At 39.2% G+C, this 15768-nt stretch overlaps 1 protein-coding gene across 5 annotated transcripts in view; it reads left to right on the forward strand.

Moving 5' to 3' along the window:
* Positions 1-15768, forward strand: part of Smg7 (SMG7 nonsense mediated mRNA decay factor) — a 62846-nt gene that overhangs the window by 44060 nt on the left and 3018 nt on the right. For 4 of the 5 annotated variants that reach the window (XM_057769519.1, XM_057769517.1, XM_057769516.1 and 1 more), the window contains 12 exons: positions 301-454; positions 1394-1464; positions 2845-2905; positions 5128-5247; positions 6159-6447; positions 9323-9467; positions 9871-10253; positions 11190-11561; positions 12202-12351; positions 14200-14280; positions 14672-14831; positions 15480-15650. In XM_057769519.1, the coding sequence (XP_057625502.1) occupies positions 301-454; positions 1394-1464; positions 2845-2905; positions 5128-5247; positions 6159-6447; positions 9323-9467; positions 9871-10253; positions 11190-11561; positions 12202-12351; positions 14200-14280; positions 14672-14831; positions 15480-15650 (2157 nt within the window). The remainder of the gene's footprint in view (positions 1-300; positions 455-1393; positions 1465-2844; positions 2906-5127; positions 5248-6158; positions 6448-9322; positions 9468-9870; positions 10254-11189; positions 11562-12201; positions 12352-14199; positions 14281-14671; positions 14832-15479; positions 15651-15768) is intronic. The other variant, XM_057769518.1, reaches the window with a different exon arrangement.

Consider the following 15768-nt stretch of genomic DNA (forward strand, 5'->3'; position numbering starts at 1 on the left):
TATTAACACTCATCTGCTTTATATAATATTTGAACACAGAAAAGAAAATGTTTCCTCTCTTTTTCTGGTTTTTGATATAATCTTACTATGTATTCCCAGGCTGACCTTAAACTTACGGTCCTCCTATTTTTAGCCTCAAGTATTGGGAGTATAACTGTGGGCTACCATGCCTAGCTGAAAATTTATTTAGAAAGAAACTAAGATGCATGAGTGTTTAATATAGCAGAAAGCTCATAGTTGATATTTTGAACTGGTGTGCTGTTTAAAATCTGAATCTTTTTCTCTATCCTACTCTCCAAGTGTCTTTTCTTGGCATCCTCTGCAAATGTCCTCTCCAGAACGATTCTCAGGAGTCCTACAATGCCTATCCCCTTCCCGCAGTCAAGGTCTCCATGGACTGGCTAAGACTCCGACCTCGAATCTTTGAGGAAGCAGTGGTGGATGAAAGGCAGTAGTAAGTGCTATGACGTTTTAAGGTAGTTTCATTTGATGTTCATAGACACAGGAGAACTGCCTTCTAAAACAATCTTGAACAAATGAAGACTGTGTTTTCTTCCTACTCTAAGGAAATTGAAATGAAAACTTCTATGCATGCTTTCATTTATTTTTGAATTCTTCATGTGAGACACACAAGTCTTAGATAGAAATTTGTGACTCCTGTATTCCCCCGTTGCTATATTATGAAGAGGTATTTTTTACATTTCAGAATGAACTTGACATAAAAATCTTTTGGGTTTTTTTTTTTTTTTTTTTTTTTGAGACAGGGTTTCTCTGTGTAGCTTTGGAGCCTGTCCTGAACCCACTCTGTAGACCAGGCTGGCCTCAAACTCACAGAGATCTGCCAGCCTTTACCTCCCGAGTACTAGGATTAAAGGTCTGTGCCACCACTACCCGGCAACATTTGAGACAGTTCTTAAAAACTTTTTATTTTAGTGATGAATGACATTTTCAGTGTACTTTTGATTGTAGAAATAATGTTTCAAAAAGATTTTGCAGTGGTAGAAAGTTCCTCTCCTGCATATCTTAGTTGTTTAAGTTTCTGAATTTTCTGCTTTAGCCTGGCATGAACACAGAAGTGACTTATTCATAAATGATGGGATCTCATTAAGACCCCTGATCTCATTAGTTCCAAATTCTTTCTCTTTACATAAGTGCCTTCCTTTTTTATATTGTCATGATTGGGATACATAGTTTCCTTTTGATATTAATGTAGATTTTGTAGTACAGGTTTTTAGATACTCCTATTTTTGACATAAAATTTTTGTTTACGTGAACTAAAACTTCAGTTTTGTTTAATAAATTAGGCCAGGAACTCTAATAGATGCCATTTTTATAATTTATTAATGTTCTGGTTTCTTATATAAAAATAAAATACAAATTTTTTAATTTGCAGCATTTGGCCCTGGCTAATTTCTCTTCTAAATAGTTTCCATCCCCATGAAGATGATCTTTCAAGTACTAATGGTAAGAGCTGCCTAAATTGTGTACTGTTTCTGTGGTTCTCCAGCACACGGGGTAGGTTGAAAGCCAGGGAGCCTGGGCTTTTGGTGAAGTATGTTTGTTTTACTTGAATTCAGTGTTTCAAAGAGGCTCTGACTTCTGGTACTGATGAAGTAGGTAGTTGTGGATAATTCTCCTGAACTCCCTCAGCATATAGCTTCTCTGATAGGCCTTACAGTAGGCATTCATGATGTTTAAGTTCTATCTTTTTCTTCCCCCATCTTTATCATTGCAAGTTGTCCTGGGTTTTTGTTTGTTTGTTTTAAGATTTATATATTTTACATGTATGAGTATTTTGCCTGTATATATATATTCATGCCATGTATGCCATGCAGCAGTCAGCAGAAAGGTTTGGATTCCTTGAAATTAGAGTTTGCAGACCTAGAACCCACATGAATAATTCCTAGCATACCTGAAATCCCAGAACCAGCGAGCCGAAAACAAGACGATTCCTAGGGCTCCAAGTCTTGGAATTCTGTCAGCCATAGGGATAAGACGTGCTAACCAGTCTAACCTAATTGATGAGCTCCAGCCCAATAAGAGACCCTTTCTCAGAAGATGTGGGCAGCATTCCTGAGGGTGACACCTGAGGTTGTCCTCTGGCCTCCACTGATAACACAAATATACGTATGCACATGCATGTACTTTCATAGTTTAAATTTTCCTCATGATAGGGCTGCACTGAACAACATAGAGCTTTACTCTCTATTAGTAATTTGCATTGAGTCACCTGGATCTTTTTTTAGGCTATTTCTTATAAGCTCTCAATGACATTAGTATTGTCACTGGATAACTGGTCATGTTATAGCCTGAACATTGGGTTAGTAGATCTGATCTGAAGCTCTGTATTCTAATTTTGGCTTTTTTAAGCTTTTGGCTTATTAATTTGTTTTTTTCTTTCCTCTCTCCCTCTCTCCCTCCCTCCAAGACAGGGTTTCTCTCTGTAGCCCTGAGTAACCTAAAACTCGCTCTATAGACCAGACTGGCCTCAAACTCGGAGATCTCTCTGCCTCTGCCTCCTGAGTGCTGAGGTTAAAGGCATGCACTACCACACCCAACTGAAGCTCTATTTCCTGAGACAGCTGATGAGGAAGTTCTTTGTGCCAGCTCCTTGAGTGTTTCCTATTTGAATTTTAGGGGATTATCTAGGTGCCAAAGCTGTCATGCAGGCTTTTGTTAGATGACTTGTCCTTAGCAGAGTGTGAGGTACGAAAGCAGAGAATGGACATCACATTCTTTTGATATCTTTTTTTATTCACTATTTTCATATTGTAAATATTACTCTTCCAAATAATGGGATTTTAATTGAAATGTTTACAAATTTTGTTGTCTTCCTTTCTTTAGCCACACCTCTTCCAGAAGAGTTTGAATTACAAGGATTCTTGGCTTTAAGACCTTCTTTCAGGTAACAGCTGTGAAGTTGTTGCAGTGTTAAAATTTGTAGGAATCTGGCCTATGTGGTGAACCTTTGATTTGAGCTTACTTAGTGTGTTGTTGTTTCTTTTTAACATTTATTGGGTTGGGGGCGGGGGGGTCGTGGACCATGGCATGCATGCATGCATACACACACCCTCTACTGTATGTTTTTTACACACGTGCACAGATTTTAAATCAGTGTGAAGTGTTTTTAAAAAATACAGAACAAAAGAATGGAACAGAAAATTGCTTTACCTGGTGATACTTAAATTCTGTTTTTTAAACTTACCTTAAGATTAAAAGATGTCTGAAAGATGAAGCTTTCTGTTACTCATTCATTCTTGTATTTTGAGACAGGGTCCCACAATGAAGCCCCAACTGGCCTAGAACTTACTCTGTAGACCAGGCTGGCCTCAGATTCACAGAGCTCTACCTGCCTGTGCTTACTGAGTGCTGGGATTATAGGTGTGTGCCACCAGACCAGACTATTTCATTTTTTTGAGGCAGTCTCCATAGTCGTTGCTGGGTAGAAACTTCTGCATAGACTGCACTGGTGTTGAGTATGCGGTAGTCCTGCTGCCTCTGCTCGCCATATGCCGGTATTATAGTCATGTGCTGCACCAAGCCATTCTCAGCAAAGACTGCATTTTAACTAAAAGTTAATACTTTACTTTCTTTTTTCCAAATTAGTACTAGTGATAGGACAGTGTGGCATGGCTGTGAGTAAGATCGCTTATGCGAGCGTTAGAGTGAATCCCAGCATCCATATGAAAAGTCAAGCATAACTGAATGTACCTGTAACCCCAGTGTGTAACTGGAAGCAAAATAAATAAAAATGTCAAACTCAAGTTCAGTGAGAGACCATCTCAAGGGAATAAGGCCAAGAGCGATAGGAAAAGATACCTGTAGTTGTTCTCTGTGTGCGCGTTATCTCCTGCATTAAACACACCAATTTTACAAGAACATTCTAAAAAAGGAACTCCATTCTTTTTTCACTTTGCTTTTTTATTCTTTGTATAGTTTTATTATAAGGCTTATCAGGTTTAATCCTGAAGGTAGGGACTTTTCTCACTTTGTGTGCCCTTCAGCTGTTAGCTTTCTTCATGGCTTTGGATTTGGAGATATGCATGGCTTTACTTTGTAGCCCAGCTGTCTTCAAACCTGCTGTCCTCCTTCTTCCATCTCCCAAATGCCAAAATTCTAGGCGTGCACCATCACCCCTGACTTAAATAATTCTTTTTCTTTTAAAATTATTGACAAGAGATTTTAGGAACTCTTTTTTTCACATTGGTTTAGACATCTATCTATATAATTTATGACATTTGCACATTTTCCTGATTTAGAAAATTTTTCAATGTAGAAAGTGTTCTGCTTGCATGTATGCCTGCAGGCTAGAAGAGGGCACCAGATCTCATTATAGGTGGTTGAGAGCCACCATGTGGTTGCTGGGAATTGAACTCAGGACCTCTGGAAGAGCAGCCAGTGCTCTTCACCACTGAGCCATCTCTCCAGCCCAGAGTAGAAGTCTTAAAGTACACTGACACTGTTTTTAGCAGGCATTGCAGGAGTAGAATAAGTGGGTAAGAGCGGTTCTTTGTTCTTGCACAGGATCCAGGTTTGATTCCTACAAGGTACCTACAAGGCAACTGAAAACCACTTAACACTCTTCTAGTCCTAGGAGATCTGCTCTCTTCTGATCTCTGGGAATATCTGGCATACATGTGGTACATACATGGAGGCAAACACACACACATAAAAAATAATAAATGTGCTTCAGAGACCTTTAACATTATGATTATTTTTTAGTCAAATTATTTAGAAAACGGGTATTTATAAAATTGCTTGGTCTTCATACAGTGATAGAACATTTGCCTGGCATGGACAAGGACCTGGGTTTAATCTTAGGACCCAATTCAAGTAATAAAAAAATAGTTTATTCTTATAATAAAAGAATCATTAATAAGAAAAACTTAGATTATTTTCGTTTCTTACCTAGAAAGTAAAAATATTACATTAATATAATAAACTTTGATATTTGGTTTTTGCTTTGTTTCTTGTATTTGAAATCTTTGGAAGTATAAATTCAAGCAAACACCACTGATTATATGCGGTCTGTGTCCTCTGTGGGAAACATCTTGAAGTTTTTGCATTTGGTTGTCTTGAAAATTTCTTAAGTATTTAATCTTCTTAAATGTACTCTGTCCTTTCTAGGAACTTGGATTTTTCCAAAGGCCATCAGGGTATTACAGGAGACAAAGAGGGTCAACAGAGACGAATACGACAGCAGCGTTTGATCTCCATAGGGAAATGGATTGCTGACAATCAGCCACGGTATGCCCATGGCTTTCTCCTACATTCCTTTTTGATCGCTTTGTCAGCACAGACAGACATGTGCCTCATGTATATTTTCGACTATGGTGTAAATATTATTGATGATGAACTAAGTTGATATTTGTAGTGTATCACCCTGGTGATCATAGTTTATTTAAATGTCTCTCTTCTTACTATTACATTACCTGTTATCTGTGATAAGAAGAATTAGTCTTGTCTTATTTATTGTGTGCTGCTCCAGCTTACAAGCCATCTGTATCATTTGAATTTAATTGGATAGTCTCAGGTTCAGTGAGTGATTTGTATGGCAAGGATGTGCTGATGGGTTTCAGTCAGGGCAGAGCAGGCAATACTAGTTAGAGACAAAGCAGAAGGTGGTAGCTGGTGTAGGGAAAGAATACAAGTTTCCGAGTTAGGTTCAAGTTATTTCTAGCTCTGTTCTTTTCTAGGTCTATGTTTCTTGCATCTTCCTGGTGGGTTGTGTGCTTTTCAGAGACAGTTACTATTATTTCATGCTTGTATTCAAATTTCTGCTATGCTCGGTACATTTGGATGCTTGCATGCTTAAATAACTAAACTTACCATTTCTGAGCTTCAGCTTCCCTTTCTTTAAAATAAGTATTTATAACTACCTTATAGGCTATGTCAAGGACTTAGACTAGTATCATAAGTCATGCTCTGTAAATATAACCAGTTATTAGAAACACGGGTAGGGCAGGAGAATAATGAATGGAGTGTGTGATGTGAAATGTACTCATTAGAGTCTTGGTTACTGAATAATATTGTTTATGCTGTCTGGTTCTGTATTGTTCTCTTTCCATCACATCATTTTGAAGGGGGGGCTAAAAATATATTCACCTGTTGAAGTTAGTTTGTTTTTCATAATAAATCCACATTCTTGCTTTTTTTAGGTTGATTCAGTGTGAAAATGAGGTAGGGAAATTGTTATTTATCACAGAAATTCCAGAATTAATATTAGAAGACCCCAGTGAAACCAAAGAGAACCTCATCCTACAAGAAACATCTGTGATAGAGTCACTAGCTACTGATGGAAGCCCAGGACTGAAGTCAGTGCTATCTACAGGCCGAAATCCAAGCAACAACTGTGACCCAGGAGAAAAACCAGTGGTCACCTTCAAAGAGAATGTTAAACCACGAGAAGTGAACAGAGACCAAGGAAGAAGCTTTCCTCCCAAAGAGGTGAGCAGGGACTGTAGCAAAGGAATAACTGTAACTAAGGATGATGGAAAGAAGGACAGCAGCAAGAGGAGAGCTGAGACCAGGAGATGCACCTTAGGGAAGTTACAGGAAACAGAAAAGCAGAGTGTGGCAGTGCAGGTAAGCTGTATTTGAACTATAAAGCAGGTAGAGGAAGGCTCATACAAAAGGCAAGGTTTCTCGTTTTGTTCATGAAGATGGGTACATTGGCCATTCTGAAGTTTAAGTGCATTCTTTGACTGCATAGGAAGGTATGTAAAGAGCTGTGGTAGATGGCTAGTTTATCAATTTGAGGACGTTCTCTTTAAGTGCTCCACACAAGATTGTATTTTTCTTTGGAAAGTATAATTATCACTAATCTTTCAGAAGAGTTTTCAGGTTTCATAGCATCCAATAGAATCAGAGGTTTATTACAGCTTTATAGTTTTTGTTGTCTTTTTTCCTTAGAGTCACTATTTTATATATATATATATATATATATATATCTTTAAACCCAGCACAGAGGCAGGTGGTTCTTTGAGGTAAAGACCAGCCTGATCAGAATAGTAAGTTCCAGGCTAGCCAGGGCTACATAGTGAATCTATATAAAAATAAATAAAAGAATCACTGTACAAAGTAAAGCTTTTTTGTAAAAGACTGAAGCACCTTTTCTTGGTATTGTACCTGTTCCAGCCAGTGGTGTTGTATGGAGTAATATCTTGGAGTAATATCAAGTCTTGCTGAGAAAACCATTTCCCAGCTATTCTGTAGCCTTTTTTTATGCTTTTCCAAAGAGATACCAAGTAATTTTATATCGTGTAAAAGGATCTTGACTGTTTTATTAATACCGTTAATGTTTTGGTGACTACTTAAATAGCTGTGTGACTTGATAGTTCATTGTGGGAAATGTAGATGGCTCTTGTAAGTAAGGATACATACCTCCAGTTTACTGCCTAATAGAAGGGGGAAACAAGTATAATGTGGTTCCCTTCTTTTTTAGTGTTTGTGTGAGCACACTTTGTATGGTTTGTATGTTTGCTGGTACACACATGTGTACATATCTGAAGGTGAGAGAACAACCGCAGGTATCAGCCTCAGGAAGGCCGTCTGTTTTCTTCGAGACAGTCTCTTGTTGACCTAGTTCTCACCAGTTAGGCTAGACTAACTAGCAAGTGAGCCTTCTCCCTGATGAGATTGTAAGTGCACGCCACCACGCCTGGCATGTTTATGTGGGTTTGGAGGTTGAATTCTAGTTCACATGTTTGCAGGCATTCTACTGATGAAGCCATCTTCCAAGTCACATACATGTAGGGAATGACCTGAACAGAGGGTACAAAGGAAAGGCAAAGAAATAACAAAGCAAAATCCCATCTGTTGAAGGGAGGTGGCTTGTTGGTTCCCGGTCGCTTAGCCCTAAAATAATCACATAGAAACTATATTATTTAAATCACAGTTTGGCCCATTAGCTCTAACTTTTTATTGCCTAACCCTTACATATTAATTTAACCCATCTCCATTAATCTGTATATTACCACGAGGTCGTTTTAGCACATCTGTCTCCACAGCTACTCTGGCTTCTCCTTTACTCCGCTCCCTTTCTCCTAGCATTCGGCTTAGTTTTCCCGCCCAGCTCTGTTCTACCTTATCAGGCCAAGCCAGTTTCTTTATTCATTAACCAATAAAAGCAACACATAGACAGAAGGACTTCCCACACCACCCATCAAGTTAACTAGACTTATGTTTGGGGACTAAGTCCAGCATATTCTATATGTCCTCTGTAGTGGCCTCCCAGTAAGAGCCATGCTGATAATAAAATCTCCTTTTCTGTCCTCTATCCATTTCAAATCTACTAATAGATAACAAAATAAGTCTGGCATATAGGCATGGCAGTGCCTACCTGTAATCCCAGCACTTAGAAGATAATAGGCAGGAGGATTGCTACAAGTATGAGGCCAGCCTGGGTTACATAGCAACTTCTAAGCTAGCCAAGGCTTAGCAGACCTGTTTCAACAATACAAATAAGAACAAAAATTTGGCATACAATTCACATGACATAATATCAGTTCTTTTTCGATTACTGTATTTTTCTTTCCCTTCCCATCCTTTCCTTTCTCCCATCTTTCCTTTCCCCTTGTCTTTCTTTTCCTTTCCCCTTTCCTTTCCCTTCTCTTTTCCTTTTTGTTTTTTCAAGACAGGGTTTCTCTGTGTAGCCCTGGCTGTCTTAGAACTCTGTAGACCAGGCTCAAATTCACAGAGATCCGCCTGCCTCTGCCTCCCAAGTGCTAGGATTGGATTAAAGGCATGCGCCACCACCACTGCCTGGCCACTGCTGTCTATTTTCTTGCCTTTTGCTCAACCTTGAACACTGCACATGGTGTTTCTTTATTGGCTTGATGTTTAGAACTTCGGGCCTGTTTGTTGCTGCTGGAAGTATTTTCACAAGTTTAAAGAGCCTGAGCAAGTGCTCCCTGGTTGAAATTAAACTGAGAGCCATTATATGTCACCTGTAAAATAATAGTTTTCATTAAATCACAATTCAGCATGAAGAGACCCTTACCAAATGGCTGAAGATCTTAGGCAAGGCTTTTAGCCTGTTGACATGAGGTATCTTATACAACAAATGGTTTGTATTTTCCTTTTTCTTATTTAGTTTTTCTGTGGTTATGTGAAAGCAAAATAACCCTACTAGTAAATCTAAGCCTTTGTTTCTTTAACTGGTAATTTATCTTGACTTTCCTGTATTTAACTTAGATGACTTTAAGATTCTTCAGCATACTTTGGACATAATGAGATTTTAAATTTTTTTCTTAGAGTGGTGGTTTTTCCTAACACACGGGGACCAGGTTTTTATAGTTAGTTTTGCTTCTGTTGATTATAGGTAAAATCCCAGGCGGAACTAAGAAAGACTCCAGTGTCTGAAGCCAGGAAAACACCTGTCACTCAAACTCCCAGTCAAGCGAATAATTCTCAGTTCATCCCCATTCATCACCCCGGAGCTTTCCCTCCTCTTCCCAGCCGACCAGGTAGGTACACATTCTCTACCTAATTTAGCTGTACGGAGTTTCTGTTCAGTTCCTGGATGCTTTGTATCGTTAGTGTCATGTTCTAATGTATAGGAGAAAGAAGTTTAATTAAATTCTCTAATACTAAGAGGATTCTTGTTGAGCCAATTTTTTTTATAGTTTCCATATAAGTACTGATTAGTTACCATGAAGGAATTGTTATCATTAAACATGAGAAGCATCTTTAGGAGAGTCTGATTAATGTGTAAAGGAAAAGTTATAGTCTGTATTTCTTAATTTGAGTTTAAACCATGCATGGTTGATTGTTGCTCTTATAATGTGTTAGAAACACTCTCCCCTCAAATTTTGTCCCTTTCTTTTGTTAAGTTTCTTAGAACTAAAGCTGTGTTCTTCTGTTTTGAAGGGTTCCCGCCCCCAACATATGTTATCCCCCCTCCTGTGGCATTCTCTATGGGCTCAGGTTACACCTTCCCAGCTGGTGTTTCTGTCCCAGGAACCTTTCTTCAGTCTACAGCTCACTCTCCAGCAGGAAACCAGGTGCAAGCTGGGAAACAGTCCCACATTCCTTACAGCCAGCAACGGCCCTCTGGACCAGGGCCAATGAACCAGGGACCTCAACAATCACAGCCACCTTCCCAGACACCCCTTACATCTTTACCAGCTCAGCCAACAGCACAGTCTACAAGCCAGTTGCAGGTTCAAGCTCTAGCTCAGCAACAGCAATCCCCTACAAAAGTCATACCAGCTTTGGGGAAAAGCCCACCTCATCACTCTGGATTCCAGCAGGTAGGCAACAGTTGTGCATATAGCCAGCTAGTATAGTGAGAAATGCCGAGAGAATTCAGTGTTTGGCCATTAATAAATACTAGTTAAATTTTAAGGTTGTTCCTGCTTAGGCTTACCGTAATTGTGTGAATACAAGAGTATTCTTTGTGTTGTTAGGAAGTTTGAACATTTACCTTCTTGCTTTATTTTAAAGGGTAGTGATCTTCACTATCATTTTTCCATGCTACTTAATTGTTGATTCTATTAAAGATTTTCTGTAAATCTTATTTTCATAATGTGACTGTGTGAGTGTATAGGATGTAGGTGGATGCACATCCCTGAGTGTCTGCTGGAGGACAGCTGTAGTGTAACCTTAAAAATGTCCTTCACGTCCTTTGACACAGGGTCTCTCGCTGACTGGAGCTCACCAATTAGGATAGTCTAGCTGACCCTAGGTCCTCCTGTCTCCACCTCTCTAGCACAGAGATTGTAAGCTTGTGCCATCATGACCAGCATTTTTGCATGGGTTCTGGGTACAGAACTCAGGTTCTTGCTTTACCAGCTTTCATCCTCCCGATCCCCTGTGCCATAATACTTCTTACTTGAACATAAATAACAGAATTGAAATAGAATTGTTATCTTGAAGAGGTGGTGAGATGAATGTGATGCCAATCTTAAATGGTATGTCCTTACAGCACAAGAAACAGAAGGGTGAAGCACATTCTGTCTCACATACACATTCATTGAGCTTCTTAAATAATTGAACTGAATAAAGATGGGGATTCAAGGTCCTTCTCAGAATTGCTGAGTGTTGAAAAATCTTAAGGACTAAGGAAACTGTTTTTTTCTAAAGTCTTAGTTATAAAATATCATAGACAACTCTCTGAATCCTGAGTATTGTCTATCAGTAAGATTGCAGTTTATCTTCGACTTGTTGACAGCCATCTCTTTTTTCAGTATCAACAGGCAGATGCCTCCAAACAGCTGTGGAATCCCCCTCAGGTTCAAGGCCCACTAGGGAAAATTATGCCTGTGAAACAGCCCTACTACCTTCAGACCCAAGACCCTATAAAACTGTTTGAGCCGTCATTGCAACCTCCTGTAATACAGCAGCAGCCTCTAGAGAAAAAAATGAAGCCTTTCCCCATGGAGCCATATAACCACAATCCCTCAGAAGTCAAGGTCCCAGAGTTCTACTGGGATTCTTCCTACAGCATGGCTGATAACAGAGCAGTAATGGCACAGCAACCAAATATGGACCGCAGAAGCAAACGGTCCCCAGGAGTCTTCCGTCCAGAGCAGGACCCTGTGCCCAGGATGCCATTTGAGGTGTGTGTTCCTTCCTATCACCATGTTCCATGAAGATGGGCCTAGGGTTGCAGAGCTTTAGAATTTCTCAAGTTGATACACTGAAGTTTATCAAAAATGGGCATTGTAAAGGACTTGGCCTCTTCAGAGTCATACATGTTTAATTTGGGGAACTGAAGAGTTCAATAGTTGATTAGTGAACTGTACTGGTGTGACAGAAAAATAATTTAATGGCATCATGATAGATAATTCTGAGAAGAGCTCCTTACTTAGGTTGAGTCGTCTAAGTTTAAAAATAGGTTTCATGGATATTTAAACAAATTGCTTTCTTGAGTGGAACAAAGTCAGTTATCTCCTTGCTCTTGTTATTCAAGAGAAACAGGTGTATAACTTTGAAGGAGCTGCTCTCTGTGCCACATTACTCACTAGCTGCCTTAACACCTACGTCCTGCTCTAGTCATAGCTTACTCTTCTAGGACTCGGTCTTCTCTGTTGGCTGTGTCACTTTGCGTTTGTGTTTCAACTTTTTGGTCTGTATGCTACATCACAATTAATTACGCCTCTACTCTTGGCTTTAGTTGTGTTGTCCAACTAATCGTGCTACTATTCTTATGTGCTTTTGTCCCTAATTGCATCTCACAGTGATCCTTTCTGTCACTAGGATCCCAAGAGCTCCCCTCTGCTTCCTCCGGACCTGTTAAAGAGTCTGGCTGCCTTGGAGGAAGAGGAAGAGCTGATCTTTTCTAACCCTCCTGATCTTTACCCAGCTTTGCTGGGTCCTCTCGCCTCTCTTCCTGGACGAAGCCTCTTTGTATGTATTTGACATAACTCTGCTACTTTCTCTAACAGCTTCTTTTTTGAGGCTTTTATAATTTTATAATTTCCGTATTGCCTGAAATTAACCTGATAATGTAGTAGCAGTGGTACTGACTCTAGTTCCCCCAGATTATAGTCATAGCCCAGATATGGGTTAGCCAGAAAGCATCTTGACTGGTCTGCATATACTCTGTGTGATGCTGGCCAGTTAACTCTTTTTTTAGGTAATATGTATACCTGAACTCACAAGTCAAGTGTATTCTAAATATTAAAGGAAATACCTTCCACGTTTTACAACTGATTGATGGCTTTTTCTTGCTCAACTCACTGAACCATAAAAGAGCACTAATCTGAATTCAAAGTTGGACTCATAAAACAGAATGGGTAAAAATGAAACTCGGGAACAGTTAGAGTACTATAAATGAGTGACTTAGAATGCAAATGATTAGAATAATATAGAATAAAATGTAAGAAGTGGTTACTGATACCTGTTTTAAAACAGTCTTCTAGAACTCAGCTGCAGAATGTCATTCTTTATGCTCACTAGTGTTTACATCATATTGTAATTGAGGGTGTGGGGTATAAACAATGGAAGGAAGGTATACATCATGAAATCCCTTCCCCTTTGCTACATCTTAATACAACATAAAATGTTTTTGAACTTTTTTTATCTAACTTTTCCCCATAAATAGAGAGCAATAAAATACTTAGAGAATTGAATTGTATTAATCATAGAATCAGGAGAAATAAAAGTAGCTTTATGATAGTTTCTCCCTTCCCTGGGGATAGAGCATAGGAGCTTCAGCGGCTTGCTGCTGCACTGCTGCCTCACACGTGTGCCTGTCTTGTACCTTTCTGCTGGTGTTTGAGCTGCAGGCGGTGCCTCTGTCCACTGTTCTCGTCCGTGAACTCTTCTTATTCCTGCCCATTTGGTTGGAAATAGAGCTGATGCTAGAACAAGTGGGGCCTTGAAATGTTTCTCCTTTTTTGCACGTTTAAAAAAAAAAAAAAAAAATGGAAAACGAGCCCTTTTCTGGTTCTTAACATAGTTGATAATGTAATATTTGTGTAGTAACATGATATGTAAAATGCTTTACATGTAATGGGTGTTGAGCACATTATTGAACTGCTATCTAATGATAGCATGCATTTAGAGAAACCAGCTTTCTCGCCCCTACTCCAGTAACTTCCTTAGGGCCACTAAATAGAATCTCAACTTAGTAGTTTAATGTATGTCACAAGTATATCTGCTTTAGGAAGCATGAAAACAAAACCAGCTATCAAAATGGTTTTAAATGGCTTTTTTAAAGTCATTAATATTCTTAACATTTTAGGGAGTAAAACGTGCCAGGATAATTTATCATCTTTTTTTTTTTTTTTTTTGGTTTTTTTTTTTTTTTTTTTGGTTTTTTTCGAGACAGGGTTTCTCTGTGATTTTGGAGCCTGTCCTGGAACTAGCTCTTGTAGACCAGGCTGGTCTCTAACTCACAGAGATCCGCCTGCCTCTGCCTCCCGAGTGCTGGGATTAAATGCGTGCGCCACCACCACCCGGCCAATTTATCATCTTTTGCTAAGGGAATTCCTGAGGGTCATACCTCAGGCTCTCCTGGTTTCTGCCTGCATCTCTGCACTGGACCAGATAAACCTAAGAAAGAAGGTTCTGCCTCACCTGTGGCAACCGGCACATAGCTGGTGTTATGACACTGACAGATATGAATTTAACCTTTCCCGAGTCTCACACTGTACACACGGGACTGGTAGTGGTGATCTTTTTGCTTTGATAATCTGTTTACTTTAAAATGGAAAGAATCACTGTTTGTTTTGTTTTTTTCTGGTACTAAAGAAATCCTTATTGGAGAAGCCTTCAGAACTTATGTCACATTCATCTTCTTTCTTGTCCCTCACTGGATTCTCTGTCAATCAGGTAAGTAAAGTTAAGAGTCTTGCTTACTGTTTTTAGTATAGATTATTTTCTTTTCAGTGTAGTATTATTTTTTGAGTCTTAATTTTACCTCCTTTGTCTGATTGGGGCAGACTGATGACCTATAGATCATGAATTTGAGCCTTTTAAGTTTCTTATGCTGAATTTCTTAGAGCTTAATCATTCAGTCAAATAACCCAGTTTTTTTGCCTCAGATAGTTTACATGGAAAGCAAAATACAGAATGAAAGAAAGGTAAAGAGGAAGACAAAAGTGAAACAAGTTAGTCTTTGGGAGTTTGTCTTACTAAGAAAGCTTTAGTCTGCTGAGCATACGTGGATGTGATGCTGCCTTTCTTCATCTCTCTTTCTGGACTGTTAACTTACATCTTTCAGGAACGATATCCAAACAGCAGTGTGTTCAATGAAGTGTATGGGAAAAACCTGACAACCAGCTCCAAGGCAGAACTGAACCCCTCAGTTGCCTCCCAAGAAACATCATTGTACTCCCTTTTTGAAGGGACCCCTTGGTCTCCATCACTTCCTGCCAGTTCAGGTATCAACTAGTTCTTAAATTATAAAATTTGCCTTTTCTTTTCATCCATATTGAGTAAGAATTAGTCAGATTCTATATTATCATATTTCTTTGTTTTTTTAAAAATGTTTTGGGGATTTATTTTTATTTTATGTGTGTAAGCATTCGCCTGCACGTTTGTCTGTGTTCCACATGTGTACAATGCCCATGGAGGCCCTAAGAGGGTATTGGAACCCCTAGAACTGGAGTTATAGATGGTTTTGATTTTGGGTGCTGGAAATCAAACCCTGGTTCTACAGAAGAGTGCCCAGGGCTCTTAACTGCCAAGATACCCCTTTTGTTTCAGTTTCATAAAGTCTGATTTATAATAATTCTTAAGATCAAGATATTCTCATTCTGATGGATAAAAATTGTAAATATGTAAGTGAAACAGGTCAGAACTGCATGTCTGATAAATTTTCCTGCAGTTTGTTTTCTTTGTAAGGTGGACTTGGCTGTGTGCACTCCGACATGTTAGTGATCTGGCAGGTTGCCTCGGTGGCCTTTTCTCCAAAGCTTTATTGTAATGCTCTCATTCACATTTGGATGACCACATCTGAAGGAAACAGCTCTTGGTTTGGTTTGTAAAACACTTATTAATGTCCGTATGTTGTTATTATTATTTAACAGATCATTCAACACCAGCCAGCCAGTCTCCTCATTCCTCCAACCCAAGCAGCCTGCCCAGTTCTCCTCCAACACATAACCATAATTCTGCTCCATTCTCTAATTTTGGACCCATTGGAACGCCAGATAACAGGGATAGGCGGCCTGCAGATCGGTGGAAAACTGATAAACCAGGTAGGTTCACATTTCTTTCTCTACCAGGCGAAAAGGATATGACTTGCTCTAACTTTGCCTGGAGCTTGATATTGGCCACTGATAAAACATTCTGAATTCTTACCACTTTCATCTCTCA

The sequence above is a fragment of the Chionomys nivalis genome, chromosome 5, assembly GCF_950005125.1.
Source record: "Chionomys nivalis chromosome 5, mChiNiv1.1, whole genome shotgun sequence".
Classification (NCBI taxonomy): Eukaryota; Metazoa; Chordata; class Mammalia; order Rodentia; family Cricetidae; genus Chionomys; species Chionomys nivalis.